Source organism: Esox lucius, chromosome 3, assembly GCF_011004845.1.
Source record: "Esox lucius isolate fEsoLuc1 chromosome 3, fEsoLuc1.pri, whole genome shotgun sequence".
In the NCBI taxonomy this organism is placed as follows: Eukaryota; Metazoa; Chordata; class Actinopteri; order Esociformes; family Esocidae; genus Esox; species Esox lucius.
In genome coordinates this window covers 18,777,778-18,797,040 of record NC_047571.1, presented here as the reverse complement: position 1 = coordinate 18,797,040, position 19,263 = coordinate 18,777,778, and the positions used below count along the sequence as shown (strand labels likewise).

At 42.1% G+C, this 19,263-nt stretch overlaps 3 protein-coding genes across 7 annotated transcripts; 2 read left to right on the top strand and 1 right to left on the bottom strand.

The window, feature by feature from the left end:
• Positions 1-458: 458 nt before the first annotated feature.
• tada1 (transcriptional adaptor 1) lies at positions 459-4,140 on the top strand. Of its 2 annotated transcripts, none has more exons than XM_010890212.4 (8): positions 459-713; positions 1,026-1,117; positions 1,516-1,581; positions 1,675-1,793; positions 1,922-2,134; positions 2,213-2,364; positions 2,951-3,107; positions 3,262-4,140. In XM_010890212.4, the coding sequence occupies exons 1-8, from the start codon at positions 640-642 to the stop codon at positions 3,412-3,414; spliced, it is 1,026 nt and encodes a 341-aa protein (XP_010888514.1). In that variant the 5' UTR covers positions 459-639; the 3' UTR covers positions 3,415-4,140. The 2 variants fall into 2 exon arrangements, with proteins under 2 accessions (XP_010888514.1, XP_010888522.1); XM_010890220.4 differs by having other exon boundaries at positions 468-713; positions 1,696-1,793.
• Positions 4,141-6,061: 1,921 nt separating this feature from the next.
• On the bottom strand, positions 6,062-7,977 carry LOC105022094 (transcription factor AP-1). The gene has a single exon (XM_010890231.3). It carries the CDS (start codon positions 7,546-7,548, stop codon positions 6,610-6,612), a length of 939 nt encoding a protein of 312 aa, XP_010888533.2. The 5' UTR covers positions 7,549-7,977; the 3' UTR covers positions 6,062-6,609.
• A 2,348-nt stretch (positions 7,978-10,325) lies between these two features.
• On the top strand, positions 10,326-18,210 carry fggy (FGGY carbohydrate kinase domain containing). 4 transcript variants are annotated; one of them, XM_020041627.3, is made up of 16 exons: positions 10,326-10,695; positions 11,186-11,314; positions 11,426-11,632; positions 11,759-11,870; positions 12,017-12,168; positions 12,356-12,375; positions 13,137-13,252; positions 13,421-13,549; positions 14,581-14,684; positions 14,912-15,019; positions 15,223-15,284; positions 15,753-15,906; positions 16,183-16,257; positions 16,420-16,635; positions 17,494-17,555; positions 18,022-18,210. In XM_020041627.3, exons 3-16 carry the CDS (start codon positions 11,435-11,437, stop codon positions 18,098-18,100), a joined length of 1,587 nt encoding a protein of 528 aa, XP_019897186.2. In that variant the 5' UTR covers positions 10,326-10,695; positions 11,186-11,314; positions 11,426-11,434; the 3' UTR covers positions 18,101-18,210. The 4 variants fall into 4 exon arrangements, with proteins under 4 accessions (XP_019897186.2, XP_010888554.2, XP_010888544.2 ...); XM_010890252.4 differs by having other exon boundaries at positions 10,328-10,695; positions 11,224-11,314; positions 12,287-12,375; XM_010890242.4 differs by having other exon boundaries at positions 10,328-10,695; positions 12,287-12,375.
• The last annotated feature ends 1,053 nt before the right edge of the window (positions 18,211-19,263 follow it).

Below are 19,263 nucleotides of genomic sequence, written 5' to 3'. Positions count from 1 at the left end.
ATGATATCCCCAAACTGTGGTTAAATCATAAAGACATGTCAAAATGTGCCTGTCCCCATTGGGAAAAGCTATTTATTTTGTCTGAAGTACAAAAGTTTCAATTTAGAGTTAGAATAGGGTTCCCGGTTAGGTTTAAGTTTAGGGTTAGGTATTAGTTATAGGTTAAGTTTAGGCAGGAATGTTAGTTTATTAAGGTTAAGGTTAGAGTTAAGGTTATCGCTATGGTCACGGTAAGGTTTAGGGTTTGGATTTGAAAAAGGGTAGGTTTTAGGTTTATTAGTTATGGTCTCTTTTAGGTTCAGACATTACACTTGAGGTTAAAGGTAAGGCATCAGAGCTATGTTTAGGCATAAATAATAGGTTATTGTGGTTATATTTAAGATATGGGCTACGTTTAGATTTACGGATCATGGATTTCCGTTTTTCAGGCCCCCACAAGGATAGGAAAACAAAAGTGTGTTTTGGGGTGTGCTTGCAGCAAAAAATGTATGCTGTCCGTATATTCCAAGTACATAGATGGCGCTACTACACTTCTAGTTGATCCGCACCGTGATGCTCACACGACTGATTTCAGGAGACATGCCAGGCGCTGAATGATTACGTTATTTGTTTGTTACGCACTTGTAGCCGCCGTTCATTATGGCAGCCCATGCTAGTGAGCTTGAAATTGCGAAAAAGAATTTAACTGAAGCAATTGGTGATAATATCAAACAGTAAGTATGCACCCATTGGTTGATGTGATGTTTTTACACTAAGTTTTTTGATTTCCCTATTTTGCAAGTTCACAAATGGATAGCTAAAGCTAGCTGTTTGCTACTACCGGCTAGAGACTATAACGACTTTACAGTACTGTAGTGCTTGTTACGTTTGTACTGCTAGCTACGTATTTCTGTTAACTTGTACAACTAGCTACGTGTTTCTGTACTGCTAGCTACAAGTTTTGATTCTAGGCTGATGTTAGTACTGAATGTTTAGCTGGCCAATGTTTCCCTTAATGCTTTTTTCATCAATTGCATCTCGTATAGTTACTGGGCGAATTTAAAACTGTGGTTCAAACAGAAGATCAGCAAAGAAGAGTTTGACATCGAGGCACGTCGCCTTTTGACACAAGACAACGGTTTGTGGAGATATTATATGGCTTGATTGTCTATCTGTGCCGGTCCTTGCCCGACAACGTCTTTCTATGCTTCCCTACATCGAGGATGTTTTATAATTACTTACATTTTATTTTGTTGCTTACCAAAGTACTTTGTACCAGTACCGTGAACATGGGATACTTTTCCTATGTTATGTTATTGTGCACGTGAAAATACTTTTCATTTTATGTCCCATTTAGCTTATTTTCCCATTTTCACAATACACAACCTTTCATGTTGTAATTTCCCCAAAATCTAAAATGGAAGCACGTTGTTTACAGCCACTAGCATTAGCTTTGACTAGACCCACTTAGTACAATACAAAAAATATAAATATAAATAATTTCAAAGCCTACTGTGTCTATTTTCGCCCTTACAGTTCATGTCCACAATGACTTTCTCTTGGCCATTCTCACACGCTGTCAGATCATCGTCTCCACACCAGGTAGGTTTTCCATAGAAAGTATCAATAACCTTTTTAAAAAAAAAATTAAATATATATTTTTTGTTTTTATAAATCTGTATGTTTACATCAAAGCTGACTGCAACCCTTTCCCAGAGGGTGCTGGATCTTTGCCGTGGACATGTGTCTCTGCCTCTAAGCCTGGCAAGCCAGCCAAAGGAAAAAAGAAGTTTTCCTCAAGACAGAAATTTGATGTGAGTCTTATGTTGGTAATGGGATTTGCCAATTACCCCAGTTTTAGAAATGTCAGACCTCTCTTAGTGTTGATATTTAATGCTTTGTATGCTTGTGCACATTTGTGTGTGACCCATTTGGTCTTTAGCATCGATTCCAGCCCCAGAACCCTCTGAGTGCGGCCCAGATCTTCAGCCCGCGGGAGGTGGGGAGTGAAGAGGAAGAGCTGAGACTCAGTGCCCACACCCTGTTGCTGCCAACTCGGGGCCAGCTGGAGGCTCGTATGATGGTCACCGCTTTCGAGTTGGGCCTGGATAATGTCTCTGAGGACGCTGTTAGCTCCATGATCCACGCTGTGGAGGTATGTGTTTAATGGGATATTGAAACTGGGGTGTATCTGTGATACACCACTCACCTGCTGTTCCCTTGACTACTACAGAACCACCTGAAGGATGTGCTAACTGCTGTGGTGTCCAGAAGGAAGGCCTACCGGCTGCGTGACGGCCACTTCCCTTACGCCTTCGGCAGTGATGTCACTCCACAGCCCTACCTGAAGAACAGCCTGGCAGCCTACCACATAATCACAGAGGGGTAAGGAGGTCAACAATTTGTCAGCAACTGTCAACTGCTCATCTAGCTCAAAATGGTACAGTATCAAAAGCTTGTCAGTAAATTGGAAATAATCTACTTTGAGATAATAATTGCATAGAATTACTATGCAATTTGTAGGGAAATTACATTAGCAAATCTTGCCGAGCGCCAAAGCGTGCTTACAAATCAGACGAAACATAGCTAGCTACAAACGACTACCACAGTCTCTCAAACCTTTTAAGTTAAATCTTCCAGAAAGAACACTTGAAAAAAGATGGGTCCCAATAAACCACAGTGTGGACCTCATCAACTCTCAGAACTGAGCATGCATCGCCAACAAAGGCAGACCCACAAATTGTGTACAGTACTCTCCTTTTTCAAGTTTCATACTGTTGATCCCGTTGGGTAAACTAAACTTACCATGGCTCGTTGGTAGACACGCCAAAACGTCTTTTTTCTTTAGTGTTTAACCAGAGGAGTTGTAGTGGCTTCACTCACTCCATTTTGTGACTAGGACACACTTGTTAGTGGTTTGTGACTAAAACACACCTCTGACACTGCCATTTTTCTTCCATGTCGTCCCCAGCCCCCCATCTAGTGCATCTCTCCAGGCCGGCCCTCCGCCTCAAGTGTCACCAGACGATGCTGAGCAGCAGGCCGCTCTCCTCTTGGCCTGTTCCGGTAACAGTCTCCCTGCGCCCCTCCCTCCTATTAGTATGTTTGATATCCTGGAAGCGTTGCAGGTGAGAGAATCCCAGACTCCCATCAGCCTTACTATCACGTGATATATATACCTACATCAAAAAACATTAAACACATTGATCTGTTTTTTCACTAGCATTGGACGATTACGTGACTCGGTTTAACCAAAAGAATCTGTTGGTTTTATTTTGGTAGGTCCACCGGGGTGTGATGCCCTCTCACACCATGTATGCCCTGAATGTGGAGCGGATCTTGTCCCGCATCTGGCACCCCAGTCACGAGGAGCTGGAGCAGGACCATGTGCACCGCCAGCGCCTTGCCAGGAAGGATGGTCTGCTCGTCAGCTGAGAGACCGACTGCCAGGTGGACAGACTGACGCATGTTAGGTGGACAGTTGGATGGACAGATGATGGGGTAGTGTAGCGCATACAGACCAGTGGAGAAATGGACACATGCGGTGTCGTGGAAACTCTGTCTTGAAGCAGAGAGAGGGGATTATATCTAAGACTGGATAACGCACCACTAGGCATACTCTGTGGTTCCTCTTCAATACTCACCACAACATCAAGCTATTGTCAGGGACTATTGAAGATGGTTGGCGAGTGCAACCCCAGCATAAGATGCAGTCAGTTCTTTGAGCTGTGGTGGAAGACTGGTGTGTTGTGTGGTCACAGACATCTTGTCACTAACATGTCTACCCAAGTCTTTCCCATAACCTTGGACCCTTTTTTTAAATGCACTGTTATTGTTAATACAAGGAGAATGGGTGTATTGGTTCTAACCCTCTGGTGAAGTTATTTTTTCAGGTTACTTGTCTCTGATCGTATTATTTTTGTTATAATTCCTATGACTCTTGTGTACAAATGCTGCAAATACTGAACATTGACCTGCTCTTCTAGAATTATGCCATTACACTTTAGTCCTTTTCCACTGTTATCAAGCAGTCAAAACATTACAGTATGTACTCAAATATGTTTGTATGATTTTTTTTTTGACCCAACAAATATTTTATAGCAGTGAAAGTCAAAAATGGCAAAATAATTAAACTTCCGCCAACACCAGTTTCACAATGAATTCATTGTTTGTAATTTGTATCTACTACGCAGCTCTTTTATTTTCCATTCCATCTTTTATGCTCAAAAGGAAAAATGGAATTTAGCTTAATTGCTGAACACTACTTTCATGTGAACATTTTAAATACAGGTCAGTGGTAAATTATTTGCCCCCTTTCCAGTTCTTATTTTTCTATTTAATTAGACACAATAGGTTGTAACTTCCAAAACCATACATTTTAAGGAACCTGTGTGAACAAATGGCATGTTTGTGTAAATTCTTCATTAATTAAAAATGACATGCAACCCCCTTCCCCCAATCTTTCAAAATAATAGAAAGATTGGCTGAATATATTGCAAATAGGTGTGCCACCTTTAGCTGCTATGACTGGAAACAAATGTAACCTTTAGTTCAGGGATCATCAACTCTTAGCCTACGAGGGATTGAGGCTGCTGTTCTACCTCATCGTTTATTGGACGCACCTGGTGTCTTAGGTCTAAATAAGTATTGATGGCCATTCGAGGCTTCATTACCGTTCTTCTAGTAGCAGGATGTTATGCTAGCAGCAGGATGTTATGCTAGCAGCTCTAACTCAGATTTTTTGGCGCACTATCCTATGAAGATCTATTTTACTTAATTTAGCTCAGTTCATCATTTCCTCTATCCTGACCAGTCTCTGCTGCTGAGAAACATCCCCGTAGCAAGGTGCTCTCCCCACCGTGCTTCACCGTAGGGATGGTATTAGCCAGGAAATGAGCCGTACCTTGTTTTTGCCAGATGTAGCGCTTGGCATTCAGGCCAAATGGTATAATTTTGGTTTCATCAGACCAGAGAGTCCTTAAAGTGCTGTTTGGGAGACCCCAGGATGAATGTCACATGCTTTATATTTATAAGTGGCTTCTGTCTAGCTACCATAAAGGCCGGATTGATGGAGTGTTGCAGAGATGGTTATCCTTCTAGCAGCTTTTCACATCTCTGCAGAGAAACCCTGAAGCACTGTTATATTAGTAATCACTGAGGTTCTTGGTCATCTTCCTAAGGCCAATTTTGCCTGGTTACATGGTTTGGCAGAATAGCAAGCTCTAGGAAGAGTCTTGGTGGTTTTAAACTTCTTGTATTTCACAATCATGGAGCTCTTGAGAACATACAATGTGTCAGCACTTTTTAAATCACATTTCCCAGATCTATTCCTCAAAACAATTCTCTCTGATGTCTGCTGAGAGTTTGTGGGATTTCATGGCTTGGTCTTTGCCAGCCTGACATGGCTCTGTGTCTGTCTTTCTTAATCATGACATATCAACTGAATTTGCCACAGGTGGACATTTCAGGTATGATAAGTGTACACAGAATGCATCTGCGCTCAATTTGGAGTTTCACAACCAAGGTTTGGAGTACTTACATTAGGTATTTCAGATATGGATTTTCACTAAAATGGCACATATTTTAAAAAAAAACGTGTTTTGGCTTTGTCTTAATGGGTTGTGTGGAAAGGCATCTACTGTATGGTATAAGCAGTAATACAATACTTTTCTAGTCTTTCGATGGTGTAGTAAAGAATGTGGGCAATGGTATGATACGTGTGTACCAACGTTGAGGAAAAATATTCTGTATTAAATATATTTTAATTTATATGAATTAAAATCAGCTAAGTTCCACTACTACTACACCACTAACAGGCCACTTTTAGGCACACCCGGGCAACGTAGCTGCTCCTAGAGCTCTTGCCATATTTGGCTCGCTAGCTGCGCATTTCCGACAAGGGTTCGTCCAATCGTTTGTCGAGTAGCACTGTCCACTGCCAAGCATTTATACTAGACTGGAGTGACTTAGTCAATGGTTTGTCTGTCCCTATTTCACGGTCAACAAACAGAATTTATTCATTGTTCACCCCAGACTGAACTAATAACCCATTTCTCAGTAATTAAAACCCGTTCTAAAATAATAAAATATTAAAAAAGGCGTACGTTTTATTACAGATTTTATTTTTCGTTTAATACATACAGTTTCTGAAGTGCTCAAAAGACAGGCATAAAACAGTATTATGCTAAAGTATTAAGGTCTAAAATGTGTTATACCCTTTCAACAAAGTTGTTATTAATGTAAAAGTTAAGAAAGTAAGGCAGTTTTGTGTCAGACCTAGTACACACACTTGTGAGACAGTTCTCGCACAAGATATGTTAAAGCAATGTCTTAAATAGTGTTACATTGTAGGCTACAACGTGTCGCTGGTGAGAAAACTCAGTGCTAGACTTGGTCTATGTACATACTAGACAATGTCAAAACTCGTCACCGGGCAACAGGCCTTTGCACTGCTTGGCTTTGGCCACCACTAGCCTATTATATACTATTATTATATAGTTCTTTTTCCCCCACAATTTGTTCGGGTAACAAAGTCGAAGTAGGCTAGGGTATCATGCCCCTACAGGAGCGACGTTTGGTCCCTTAATGAAATGTATATTGCTCAAAACGAAAGCGCAGTCTTTTGGCCATTCAAAACGCTTGAAGCTGTTGCGTCAATATGAGTTGGCACCCGCTGTTAACATGGTCCATGACCTTCTGTTTGAGCAGTGCCAGTTCGTCCCGGAGCCCGTTGGCAGAGGAAATCAACTCTGTGTGTTGGGTCTTCAGGTTTTTGACCCTGTCCTCCAGCCTTGAGATCCTTTCCAGCTTCCTTTTCCGGCATTTGGACGCGGCCACCCTGTTCCTCATGCGCTTTCTCTCGGCTTTTATCCGCTCCTGGCTCTCCATGTCTATTGGAGAAAGCGGAGGGGTATCGCCGCTCATCTCGGGCACCGTCTGAGGCTCCTCTTTAAATGCCTGTAGCCGTGGGTGCTGTACTGAATGCTGGGGCTCATTGTGGGTTTGGGACGGGACGGGCGTGTAACTTGCAGATGAGTGTCTGTCACCAGAAGGTTCCGAAGTAGAATTGACAGCACGATTGAAAGTGCCCAAGTTGGTGTATTCCGGTGGTTCGGGGCGCACAGTGCAGCTGTAAGATATAGGACTGTCCGACACACTAGATGCGGATGCCATGCCGTTGGGAGCATTCGTCTGAGTTTCTGAGCTGTCACTGGGCATATGCTGTAGATAATGAAGCTCCGCGAGCGCCCTCACGAAACCCTCGGCAAAACCCTCTTGCTCGTCAGTTATGTTCTTTGGGCAGAGAAACTGAGTTGGTGTCGGAGTAGTCAACCCATTGCAAGATTGTATGATGAGCCTTTCCAATTCCGGAGAGGCCAGTTTTAATAACCCCACATCAGGGGATGTCAATATGTCGATGGCTTTCGCCCGCAGATGAGGTTTAAACATTTTAGGGTCGTTGAGGTTCAGTGTCATACTCTGTTTCATACTTTTCGGGTTAAACCCATGATATCCACCCACTGTTCCTTGTTGACCATTTACCGATTCGTCATAGAACGTAGCTTCCATCTTGGTGGGCAGACACTGCCCCGTATTTATCTCGAAGATGGTTGTTGAAATAAAAATCCAAACATCAAACTTCGAAATTGCAATAAACAATTTAGAATGAGAAATTGCAATCCGTTGTCAATAATATTTTGAGGATATCAAAAGAAGTAATTTTCTAACCTCAACTCGGAGGCAACTCTGGAAGTCTTGATGTCCGATGTGGAAACTTTTCTCGAGGGTTGATACACGAAGAATAGTATGTATGAAGAAGAAAAATAAACACTTCCTCAGTCGATATGCGTCTTTGTTTCAATGAGGGATTTTTTAAAAGTTAGACTTGCCTACTGATTAAGACTTTCCTTCCCCTAGCAGATACGGCGTTTGACTCGATAATAACTGGGCCTGGTACAACGTAGTTTCAACCACTTCCAACGTGGAGATGAACTTTATCCACTTCTAAGCCGCTGCTATACTGAAAATAACAATGATGTCATTTCTAATGATTCCTATTGGTTTGGGATGATGTGATGGGCGTTACTTTTTGTAATGACATGCACGTTGCGCTGACAACCGGACATGTTCCCGCCTCCCGCAATGGCTGATGGGATTAGGTAATGCAGTAAGAGACGCGGTGTCCTCTGGGATTACGTATTGTTTTGAATATCTTATTACCCGCTCAATTGTTACCCAATTTGACTCAGGTTGATCGGATTGTTTTTTATTAACAGCTTACACCATTTTTATTTTGATCTTTGACTTTTCGGGTAAAAGCGTGGCAATTTGACGATATACTTTTGTATTTATGGGTGTATGTGTGTTGGAGGCGGTTGGTGATGGTGGGAGGGCAGGGGGCGGCTCCCAGTGTTTTTTCTTCTCAGGTGACACGTTTTCCTTTAGTTATGTAGGGGAATGAATGATCAAGTGAAGATCAAAGAGCGCATTCTACCTCAAATTTAAGAGGTGCTTAATGTAGCCTGCCATCGTAAGCAAGTACACAATGTTTCTACATGGTAATTACACTGTGTCTAGTGCTTTGAGTGCTAAGGGCTTTCAGTAATATTTATACAAAGTAATTTGTCCCAAGTGTCAATAACATTCTGAATAACAAAACAGAACTGACCATTGTTTCTCATATTATGACAAATCAAATACATTGTGATGTGCTCATTTTAATAATTGCTCTTGGTTTTCTGGATCATGATTTTTTACAGAATCATTAAGTATTATCAAATCACTATTATTTATTAATTAAGATGACTAGGTGCTCTTCATGATAATGTTCATAATATTTAAACTAGGAACTCTTTACATGCGTATTGTGTTTAGAAATAGAATGCCTTAATATCTGTCTGTAACATGCAATGTGTAATTTTCGTCATTAGAGTTTAATGGGAATCAGTGCTGCTTGTTAGTTAGCCTCTAAGAAACTCTCAGACTGATATCTCTGGTATTATCTCTCAGCTCTGTCTGCTTGCCGTGAGCTTTTACTCTCGTCTGCTCTCTTCTTGCATTATTCAACACATTCTATTCATCCCTGACTATAAATTATTTAACATGCCTCAGCTACAGGCCATAGTAAGTGTGAGTGTTGACTGAGGTCAACTCTGAGATTACATGCTTGTCCTCAGGTTGTCTTGACAACAAAACAACAACCACCATTTGGAGGTATTTAACACCTTCAGTTGGATTTCCAGATTATAATATTTAGGGAAGTCTGTTCCCCATGTCACAAACAACAGTCCTATCCAAGAATCATACACATTGTCACAGGGACTGACCAGAAACACAAAAATTAACACACACACACACACACAGATTCTCTTTATGGAGCTAGCATGATTTAAGACAGGTCTCTTTGTGGAAGATGAAGTACATTTACAATATTCTGCAACAGCCAGCACCTGTGTTTATTCATTTGGTGGGGAATTTTCATCCATCAACTTACAGCTGGCCTGACCAAACTTCCTGTTTCTCTGTCCCTGCTTCCTGTCCTCTGGCCTGATGGGTAACCTCAAATGTAGTTAACACCACCTTCTTCTCTCTAGCTCAGCCAGCTGCTTCCACTGCATGGAGGGTTCTAATGAAGAGCTATACCACAGCCAACACAAGCAGTCCTTTGTTGTAGAAAAGTGATGGACCCTTAGCTCATGAAAACACAATCTTCCGGTCTGTGCTTTGTTTGACCAAAATGTGTAGAGTGCACTTTGCATGTGTTGACAATAAATAGAGGAAAGTTAGAGTACTCACTCAAGTGTGTGTGCATGTTTGTTTGTTAAACATGCATACAGTGTTTACAGTGGACCATCTGTTTCTTCCTGTCCTGCTGCTATAATTTCCTCCGTCCTCTATCTCCCCTCTCTCACTCTCCCTCCCCCTCTTTCTTTCTCTCTCTATTACTCTTTTCTATCTCCCACCCCTTCTATTTTAATCTCTGTCTGGTTCATGTTTGGCCCAAACATCGACTGCTAACTGTACATTGTTTGCCATGGGCCTAAAGGGATTTAACTCTCTAAGTACATAAAACAATAGTAATATACTTTATTCTTGATCAGTAGGATTGTTTTCCTATTTTGACTACTTTTTTAAATTCTTGTCTGTGTTATATTGAAATTACCCTGATTTATCCAAGTTATACCAGCTATAAATGAAGCCAATTTCTTTTTCCACTTTTGTGTTAAATATGCCAGCTGTCCTTTAATTTGTTATACAATCATTAAAACTCTGGACAGCATGTCTACTTCAATTGGACAAGGCTTTTTGAATATACACATGATGGAGGAGTTAGCATAAACAGTATTATTAATAAAAAAAACACCTAAAATGTGACTAAAAGTACTTCATATAAATCTGTCATTTTGTCGTTTTTCTTGTCAGAGCCTATCTGTACTGATTAAAGGTCCATTGTCTCAACGTTTATTTCCCAAAGGTTTATATTCAATCTAAAAATGTAAAGCTACTTTGGCAGATGTGCGTGCGTTGGATTGCGGCTAGTGTCGCAGTTGACCAAAACCCAATGGCCAAAGAGAAACCCCTCTGGTCTTCAATGCGAGACAACAACGACTTTACGCTTTTTGACTGCTAACGCATTCCGTTCCAGTAGTCTGTGGAACCAAAGCTCCTATGGTGGAAGTTCATTATCAGCATACATTGTGATCTAGACGTTAAAAGGTAAAACGACCCAAAAACGAAACAAGAAATACAAATTCGATTTAAATAAAAAGAAAAATGATAATTATAACAACGCTACGGTATCTGTGATTGATAATCATATGGTATTTACGTAAATATGTACAGTATGTGTTCAAACAGTATGTCTATGGTTGAGTTAGGTCTGCAGCTGTAGAGAAATGTTTGCCTTGTAGAACAGAGTCAGTGTAGGTGGTCAAAGTTCAATGGTTCAGCTGTCTGATGGCTTGCAGATACCATTTCTTAGCCTCTTAAGACCTTACAGTAGACAAATCTAGAGGGTGTGAAGGGTTCTTCAGGCTTTCATTAGGCACAGTTTTGGCTAGATATACTGGATGGGTGGGAGCATGGCCCCAAGGATGCGATGGTCTATTTTCATCACTTGCAGCGGTGCTTTGTGGCCATGTGACATGCCTGAAACCAGGCTGTGATGATTCAAACTTTTTTTAATCCACCCCCCCAATTTTGATAGCCAACTTGTGATTGGCTATCTTGTGATTTGCATTGCAGCAACTTCCAGCACCTTCCCAAGCCGCCACAAGGAGTTTCTAGAGCGCCACGAGGCAAGGTGATCCAAATATTAACCATCCCAACCCAGAAGGTATTGGCCAATTGTACTGCCCTCCTTTCGAACACTGGTCTCCCAACGACACAGCCAACTGTGAGGCGGTCACCATTGATCTCTTGTCATTGATTTGTCTGTGTCTAGCAGGTGTGGTAAATGGCTGTCTCAGGGCCAGTGGTCTGGTACTATGTTGGGGTGGATGTGGGGACAGCCAGTGTGAGGGCTGCTCTGGTCACCAGGGAGGGCCAAGTGAAGACCACTGCAGAGGAGTCTGTCAGCATCTGGGAGCCTCAGTCCGACCATTACGTCCAGTCTTCCGCTGACATCTGGTCTAAGTGTTGTAGAGCAGTCCGGGTAGGTGCCTGGGCTTCTTGAGACTGTGTTCAAGTGGGAGTAAAGTACATTTTGCTAAATGTTCTCGCTAAATTCAGTAGCAATACAATATCTAAACAACGACATTTTACCATGTTCCTGTGACAGAGAGTTACCCAAGGAGTTCCAAAGAGCCAGGTCAGAGGGGTGGGTTTTGACGCCACCTGTTCCCTTGTGGTCTTGGACCAGAACTTCCGGCCTGTAGCCGTGAACAAGGACGGTGAGTGAAACGGTGTTAAAACAAATCTATAACCACACTAACGCTGTTGAACGTGTTGAACGCTCATCGGATTGCGTAAAATGCACAAGCATTAGAACTCAGAAGTCATGGTTGAACTGGTCTCCTCTCTGTCACCCCGTGTGTAGGCAAGGCTGAGAGGAATGTGGTGATGTGGATGGACCACCGTGCTGCCGAGCAGGCTGCCCGCATCACCACCACTGGCCATAGGGTCCTGAGCAGGGTTGGGGGGGTGATGTCACCGGAGATGCAGCCCCCCAAGCTGCTCTGGCTGAAAGAGGTTAGAGGTCACCCGCCATCAGTCTGTAGACAGTTTTATTGTTAGACCTCTCTGATTGGTTGGTTGGCCTAAGTGCTATTCGTCTATTGTCCAGTTATATTGTCACATATTTTGTCAGAACCTGAGAGAGACCTGCTGGAGGGACGCCGCCCATTTTTTTGACCTCCCTGACTTTCTGTCCTGGAAGGCCACAGGTTCTCTGGCCAGGTGGGCTTCAGATCAGGAGCATGTGGTTGCCTGCATGTGTGTATTTTGACCGGGTACACTGGTTGTCAGACAGATTCTGTATATCAACACAAATTCCACTTCAGCAGCTGAGGATGACAGGAGTTAACGTAAGACAAAATAAGTATTATATATTTGATTAGTAAATGTGTCCAAGATCTGCTTTTTGGAATTATTAAAAATCTAGAGGCTAAATGCCTAATACTTGCAGCTAATGATCTTATGCAAAATGTTGACTCAGTCTTAGCTCAGAGATTCACATTTTGTGGCCTAGCATAAGGATTTTTATGTCAGAAACTATTACTATGAGACATACAATAAAAATTCAAGGAATATTAGTCTAAGTACTCTGAATACTGAAATATTAGACTTAATATCTGAAGTTTCTAAAGTACATCACATACGTCTAAATGAGGCTACTATGACAGTGTTCTTCAGATTGGTTAAAAATTGCTCCACAAAGAAAGTGTCCGCCATTAATCAAGATCCCAATTTCAGTAACCCCCACTTTTTAACTACCATCACTCTGAAACAAAAGTCTTAAAAGATCAAATGTATTCTGAAATATAATCAGCACTTTCTTATCTAAATAATAGGAACAACCACTACATTGCCGCTTTGAATTCAGCATTTTCCTTAGAACAATCATTCAGTTTTCCTGTAGATGTTTCATCACCGGCCATTTTCTTCATGTACATTCGTTCACACACTCTTCTATTTTTCCACTACAATTTCCCCTTCAGGTCTTTATGCACTCTGGTGTGTAAGTGGACATACTGCCCCACAGAGAAATGGGATGACAGCTTTTGGACAGCCATTGGTCTGGAGGACTTACTGGAAAACAACCATTCCAAAATAGGTGATCACAGTCAATAGGTTTTCAACATGAGGGACATTTTCTTGGATTAATGAAAAATGAACAAGGAAGCTCATACTCAGCATTGATTGGTGTTATCTTAATGGGAGTACCTACATACCTGTTGTTGTTCTGAATTCAGCCACCGTGTGTATCTCCCTATCTACCTAGGCTCGGTAACCTGCTGTCCTGGGAGCCCAGTGGGAAAAGGCCTCACTCAGGACGCTGCAGCTGAACTGGGGCTGGACCTGGGCACTGCAGTGGGAGCCTCTCTTATTGATGCCCATGCTGGAGGCTTGGGTAGGCACTCATTGTTTTGTAGTAGAGATTTGAATAGATGAGAAAACTAGATAACAACGGCAGATGTTTGTATGAGCGGCTCTATAGAAACTCACCCAGGAGTATATCCACACCTGGATCAGTCTCTTAACCACACGCTGCCCACCTGGTTCTGTTCAGACACTTAAACTTCTCATGAACTTTTGCTTCTACTTGTCACACGTTGCATTGGGTCAAAGGTCAAAGGTTGAACCACTCCATGCGGTTCTAATAGTTTTGCATGTCACACTGATGTGAACTCTGCTCCTCCACCTCTGGTCCCTGTTCCTCCACCCCACCGTAACAACTGGAACCAGCTTGGAAAACATTATCCCAGCAGTTAATTTCAGCACGGAATTCCACTGTGAAGGTTACAGACCCACTTCAAAGAGTGAAGAGACTAGTTAAATAAATAAGTTAAAACTCCTTCACGTTGTGGCCCAGTCTCCCCCTTGGCTATTAGATAACAAATGTTTTTGTAATCGTAAAGGATGTTTTTCTTCCTTTTTAAACAATTGGGCCCTTACTGAGGAAAAAGAAGAGAAGTGTAAGCTGTGCACACATTCAACAATACGTATACATTTGAGGGCATTTATGTACATGTTGGTTGAACCATTTACAAATGATGACACTTTTTATACAAAGTCCTCCTGTTTGGGGGAATCAGAAGTTTTGGGACTGATCAATATAATGTACAAATTAAGCCCTTAATGTTTTGTTTGGTCACATATCCATTGCATGTAATGGTTGATTGAAGCCTGTGAGCCACTGCCCCACCAGATGCCGGGTGAGGCTCTGCTGGGCTTTTCTGAAGCGATCTTCAGGTGTTGTTCATTGAAGGTCTTTTGCCTTAAGTCTCTTCTGCAAATTATGGGCATGTTCGATTGGATTTAAAGAACTTCACACGTTTTGAACCTGAAAAACTTTATGGCAGTATGTTTGGCATTGTTGCCTGTATGACAAAGCACTATCCAGTCATAACTAATATGAATAAACCTTTTTTGTGGTTCCAGGTGTGATTGGTGCAGATGTGAGTGGTTCCTCACTGCCTTGTAAGCACCAGCCAATGACATCGCGCATGGCCATGATTTGTGGGACATCATCCTGTCACATGGCAGTGAGTTTTGTAGTCCTGAACAACACACATAAATGTACTCGTTTTTTTTTTCAAGCAACTTAAAGAACATGTACAGTTTTCAATAAATGAGGCCTATGCAGGAATTGAACCCACAACCCAGGTTGCAGGATAGCCAAGTTCATTAAGGGGGGGTGGTTGGGGCCTGCGGACGTTTCTGTGTTGAAGCCCATAGCTCAATGTTACCTTTGTGTTTTTCTCTGTTTCAGATCAGTCAGGGACCCCTTCATGTCCCTGGGGTCTGGGGACCCTACCTGTCTGCCATGGTGCCTGAGATGTGGCTCAATGAGGGAGGACAGAGTGCTACTGGAAGACTGGTCAGTTCAGCTCTGCTGCTTGACCTATTCAACTACAGGCCCTTGGCCCTGCAGAGCTGCTGGTTTGCTTCTCTTTACCTGCTAGAGTAAAAGTAAACCGCTATACGTCAAATCCTGTAGCTGTGTCAATGTGTGCCCTCAAGTAATCAGCAATATATTTCCTATTCCCAGAAAAACTTAGTTGTATTTTTTTCTTACCTCAGATTGACCATGTGGTCAAAGGTCATGCAGCCTTCCCCCAATTACAGGAGCATGCTGTGAAAAGGTTGGCTTTTTACAGCAGTCATATTATCAAAACATATGTATTTAACATACACCACATACTGTGTTCATATACAGTATGTACTTGGAGCCCTGGTGCCTGTTGGCCCAGAATGTTAAGAGTCCATATAATAACACCAACCTAGGAAGAGCAGGGTTTACATTTCAGTTATCACCAGATTCTGGTTAGAACAAACCCCTCTGGGCAATGGGAGAACCAGTTTTTCTAGGTTGTAAAAATATTTCATGTTGAAAGAGAATGACTGATTTACTATTGCTCGGAGGCATTTCTTCATTTCAGTAGCAGCTAAGACGCTGAATTACTTAATGCAATAAATGGATTTCTAATGAGAAAACCATTATTATGCTACACAAACATTTGTCAACAACATTATTGGCAACAACATACAAAAACAGCAACATAATACAAAGTTAGTTGAAAATGTGAACCATGTCTCATATTTCCTTGCAGTGGGGAACATGTCTACAACTACCTAAACAGACACCTATCCTCCATGTCTGAAGACTCGGGGACTCCCCTGGATCTTCTGGCCTCCAGCCTCCATGTCTGGCCAGACTTTCATGGCAACCGCTCACCCCTGGCTGACCCCACCCTGAGGGGCATGGTGAGAAGAGACCACCCTTGGCTCCTGGCTGTCTTGACAACCGTTGGTCGGTGGGCAGTGACATTAACATTACGTGTTAACAAGTGAGCCCAGATAGAGTAGACCAAGCTAGGGCTCTGACCCTCTGCGCTCAGAAATCAAAACACCAGACCTCCATAATTGCTTAGAGAGCAATTTCCCAAGCAAGACACTGGGTATTCTTTATATACAAATAGAGAAGCCTCTATGAAGTTGTTGTGCAGCTTGTTGGTACACAGGTGTTGTGTGTTTGTACAGGTGGTTGGCCTGTCGCTGTCCCGCACCCTGGATGACCTGGCTTTGCTTTACCTGGCCACTCTACAGGCCCTGGCTGTAAGTACAACTACACTGCATGAGCTCCATAAGAAGGCCCACATTAATACCCACAACGATCCACCAAGAACTGTCACGACAGCTTGAGATGGAAGAAAAAGTATTTCAAACTTAAGTTGTATCGTGTCATTGTTTGTGTAATTCTGTGCTCTCCCCTTTCAGCTGGGCACCAGACACATCCTGGAGGCCATGACGCAATCAGGCAATGACATCACAACCCTCTTCCTGTGTGGCGGGTTGAGTAAGAATCCTCTGTATGTCCAGGTTCATGCAAACGCCACAGGACTCCCTGTTGTCCTGCCTGCCCAGACAGAGGCTGTGTTGGTGGGAGCAGCTGTCCTGGGAGCCTGTGCCTCCTGTGATTATAGCTCTATACAGGTGGGTGGAAGACACTCACACACAATAAACACTGCAGAATATGATTTTGCTTGTTATTTTGTGTACATTCCCGACTCTATACTACCATCTACTGGACATGCAGTACTAACATCTACTGGTAAAATGTTTACATCTACTGGTCATAGTGTACGAATATCTACTGGGCCTAGATTACTAACTACTGGACATAGATTAAACCTTGAGAAAGGGACATGCTCTCTTGTTGTGTCTCTAGAAGGAGACCTGTGTAAAGTCTGTTGACATGACACGGCATGGTGAATCATGGGTGTCCCTCTGCGGCATTCAGCAGCATATCTCTGACCACTAGGGAGTGTCACCCCATAAGCCAGACGGACTAAAAATAACTGTATGCCTTACTGTTTGTACTAGGTCACACCTGTCCCCTCCTTTTAGGTTGTCACTGCTCTTGCAGTTAGTGGTGTCTGAAGATACCAGCGGGGGATGACAGACTAGTGGTGATAACAGGGGAGTTAAGCTTTGAGATGATGTATAAGGACAAGGACGAGGTCAGAAAAGAAGCATTGTTCTTCGCTTGCCACAAACTCCACAGCTGGGCCATTCCTCCCCAAAAAAGGTCACTGGCTGTTATCTAGCTCAGTGGTTGTCAAATCTCTCTTCCAGGACCACCAGCCAGACATTCCATTTATTGGGTATTGTTTTGATGTGCTAAGCATCACACCAGATTCAACATGCCAACTAATCAGTAAGATGCTGACTAAATTGTTCGACGTCTGGGAGTGGAGGTTTGAAGCCCACTGCTCTGGCTCATCTCTCCAGGTTAAAACTGAATGTGTATTATTTATTGAGCAGTATTTGATTTATTAATTCATGTTTTAGGAGGCGATGGAGAAAATGGCCAAAGTGGGAAAAGTTGTTCAGCCTGACCACGAGCTCCAGAGGTGAGAAATGAGACAGTCCTGCAGCACTGTTGGGTTTCATTAGTCAACCTCTATGTGATTGTGGTACATTGGGGAATTAGCATTAATAAGGGAACTGGTTTGTGAATGTGTATTTCCCATTAGGTCTGCTGGTAAAGTAAAAATGGTTCAGAAGGGCCTTCACACTTAAGCCAACAAAGAAAGAGTGTTGCTTGACAACACAAATCATGAGAAAGACTCATCAACAAAAACTTCCAAGGGGAATTATTTGAGGCTAAACGAAGTTGGTGCACTAGGCAAAATTGTATTTCTTTTTGCTCACTTTAATCCATTGCTCAGATGACCGAAACATTGTCCTGGGAGTTTGTTCATAAATGTTTTTTCTGTGGAAGTTGTCTTCGCTAAGCCATTCATGCAGTGTTCTAATAATATTATAATGTTGTAATATCTGACAGACAGTAGTGCTCTCTCACTCTCTTTCTCTTAGCTTTTACAGTAAGAAGCACTCTGTGTTCCTGCGTCTTCATGTCCACCAGAGGGAGTACATGGCCCTTATGAATGCCTGACAGAACTAGGAGGTTCCGGAAAGAAAAGCTCCAGTTCCAGCGTATTGCAATAGCTCTATAGCAGGCAGTAGTCCCAACAACAAGGAAGATCAAGCTGAATGGGATTTCAGGTACAGATACTGTTGATACAGGTTGGCTATCAGACAACCTAATTGAAAATGTGCTGGATACCAGAGACTGTATTTACCTTTTCGAAAGACCAAAATACCCCATAGTGCTATAGAAGTGTCAGAGGATCTGGACCTGCATTTATCAGATTTATCAATTCAAAATGGTGGTGATTCTATTCAGTTAATTAATGAAGTATTTCAGATTGTAAAGTTGATATACTGTCCTAGCTTGAAGATATAATAAGGCATACATTATAATCAACGGGACATTACAAAGGGACTGAGCAATAATACAGTCAACTTGAAATATATTTTGGTAATAAATTATTAAGATTGTATCAGAATTTTACTTTGTTCTTTGTAACACACACAAACACTCTCTGATCTCTTATCGTTTTCTCCATCATGAGAAATAAACCATGACTCTCTCCATATAGAAATGTGTGTTGCTGTTTCCTGTTCTGTACAGAACCAAAGACGGTAATCTCCTCACCACTGGTGTTGTCTTAGTGACACTGAGTACAGGCCACTGCCTTAAACCAGCTGGCAAATTTCCACAAACAAGTGTACCAATGACAGGATATGCTTGCAGTCACAAGTGTTTTACAGGATCCAATTCCACATTTCTATTATTATTTTTTGCTAATTTGGTGTTAATCTTTATGTTGTTTTGTAAAATATGCCTGTGCATTGTTGTCATAAGGCAGTCAATAACATTTCAACTCACCCAATCTGGAATACTTGACACTAAAATGCCATCCTCACTATTTGAAGATAAAATGTAAGCATTTACTTAGTTTCTGTTTACACACTCCCACAAGCACTTCAAGGCTGCACTTAACTGCAGAATAATATCTACTAACATGAATCTTACCTGGATGCAGTTTGGATCATTGTGGTAGATTATAACCAAGCAAACTTTAAAAATAGGGTTAAAGTGCTTTGAGAGTCTTATCAAGGCCCACTTCAGGCAGTTTGCCAGGATTACTGGACACAATGTGCATGTCGCCACAACAAGATCCACAGAGGGTGCCATTTCCAATGAAATTCACA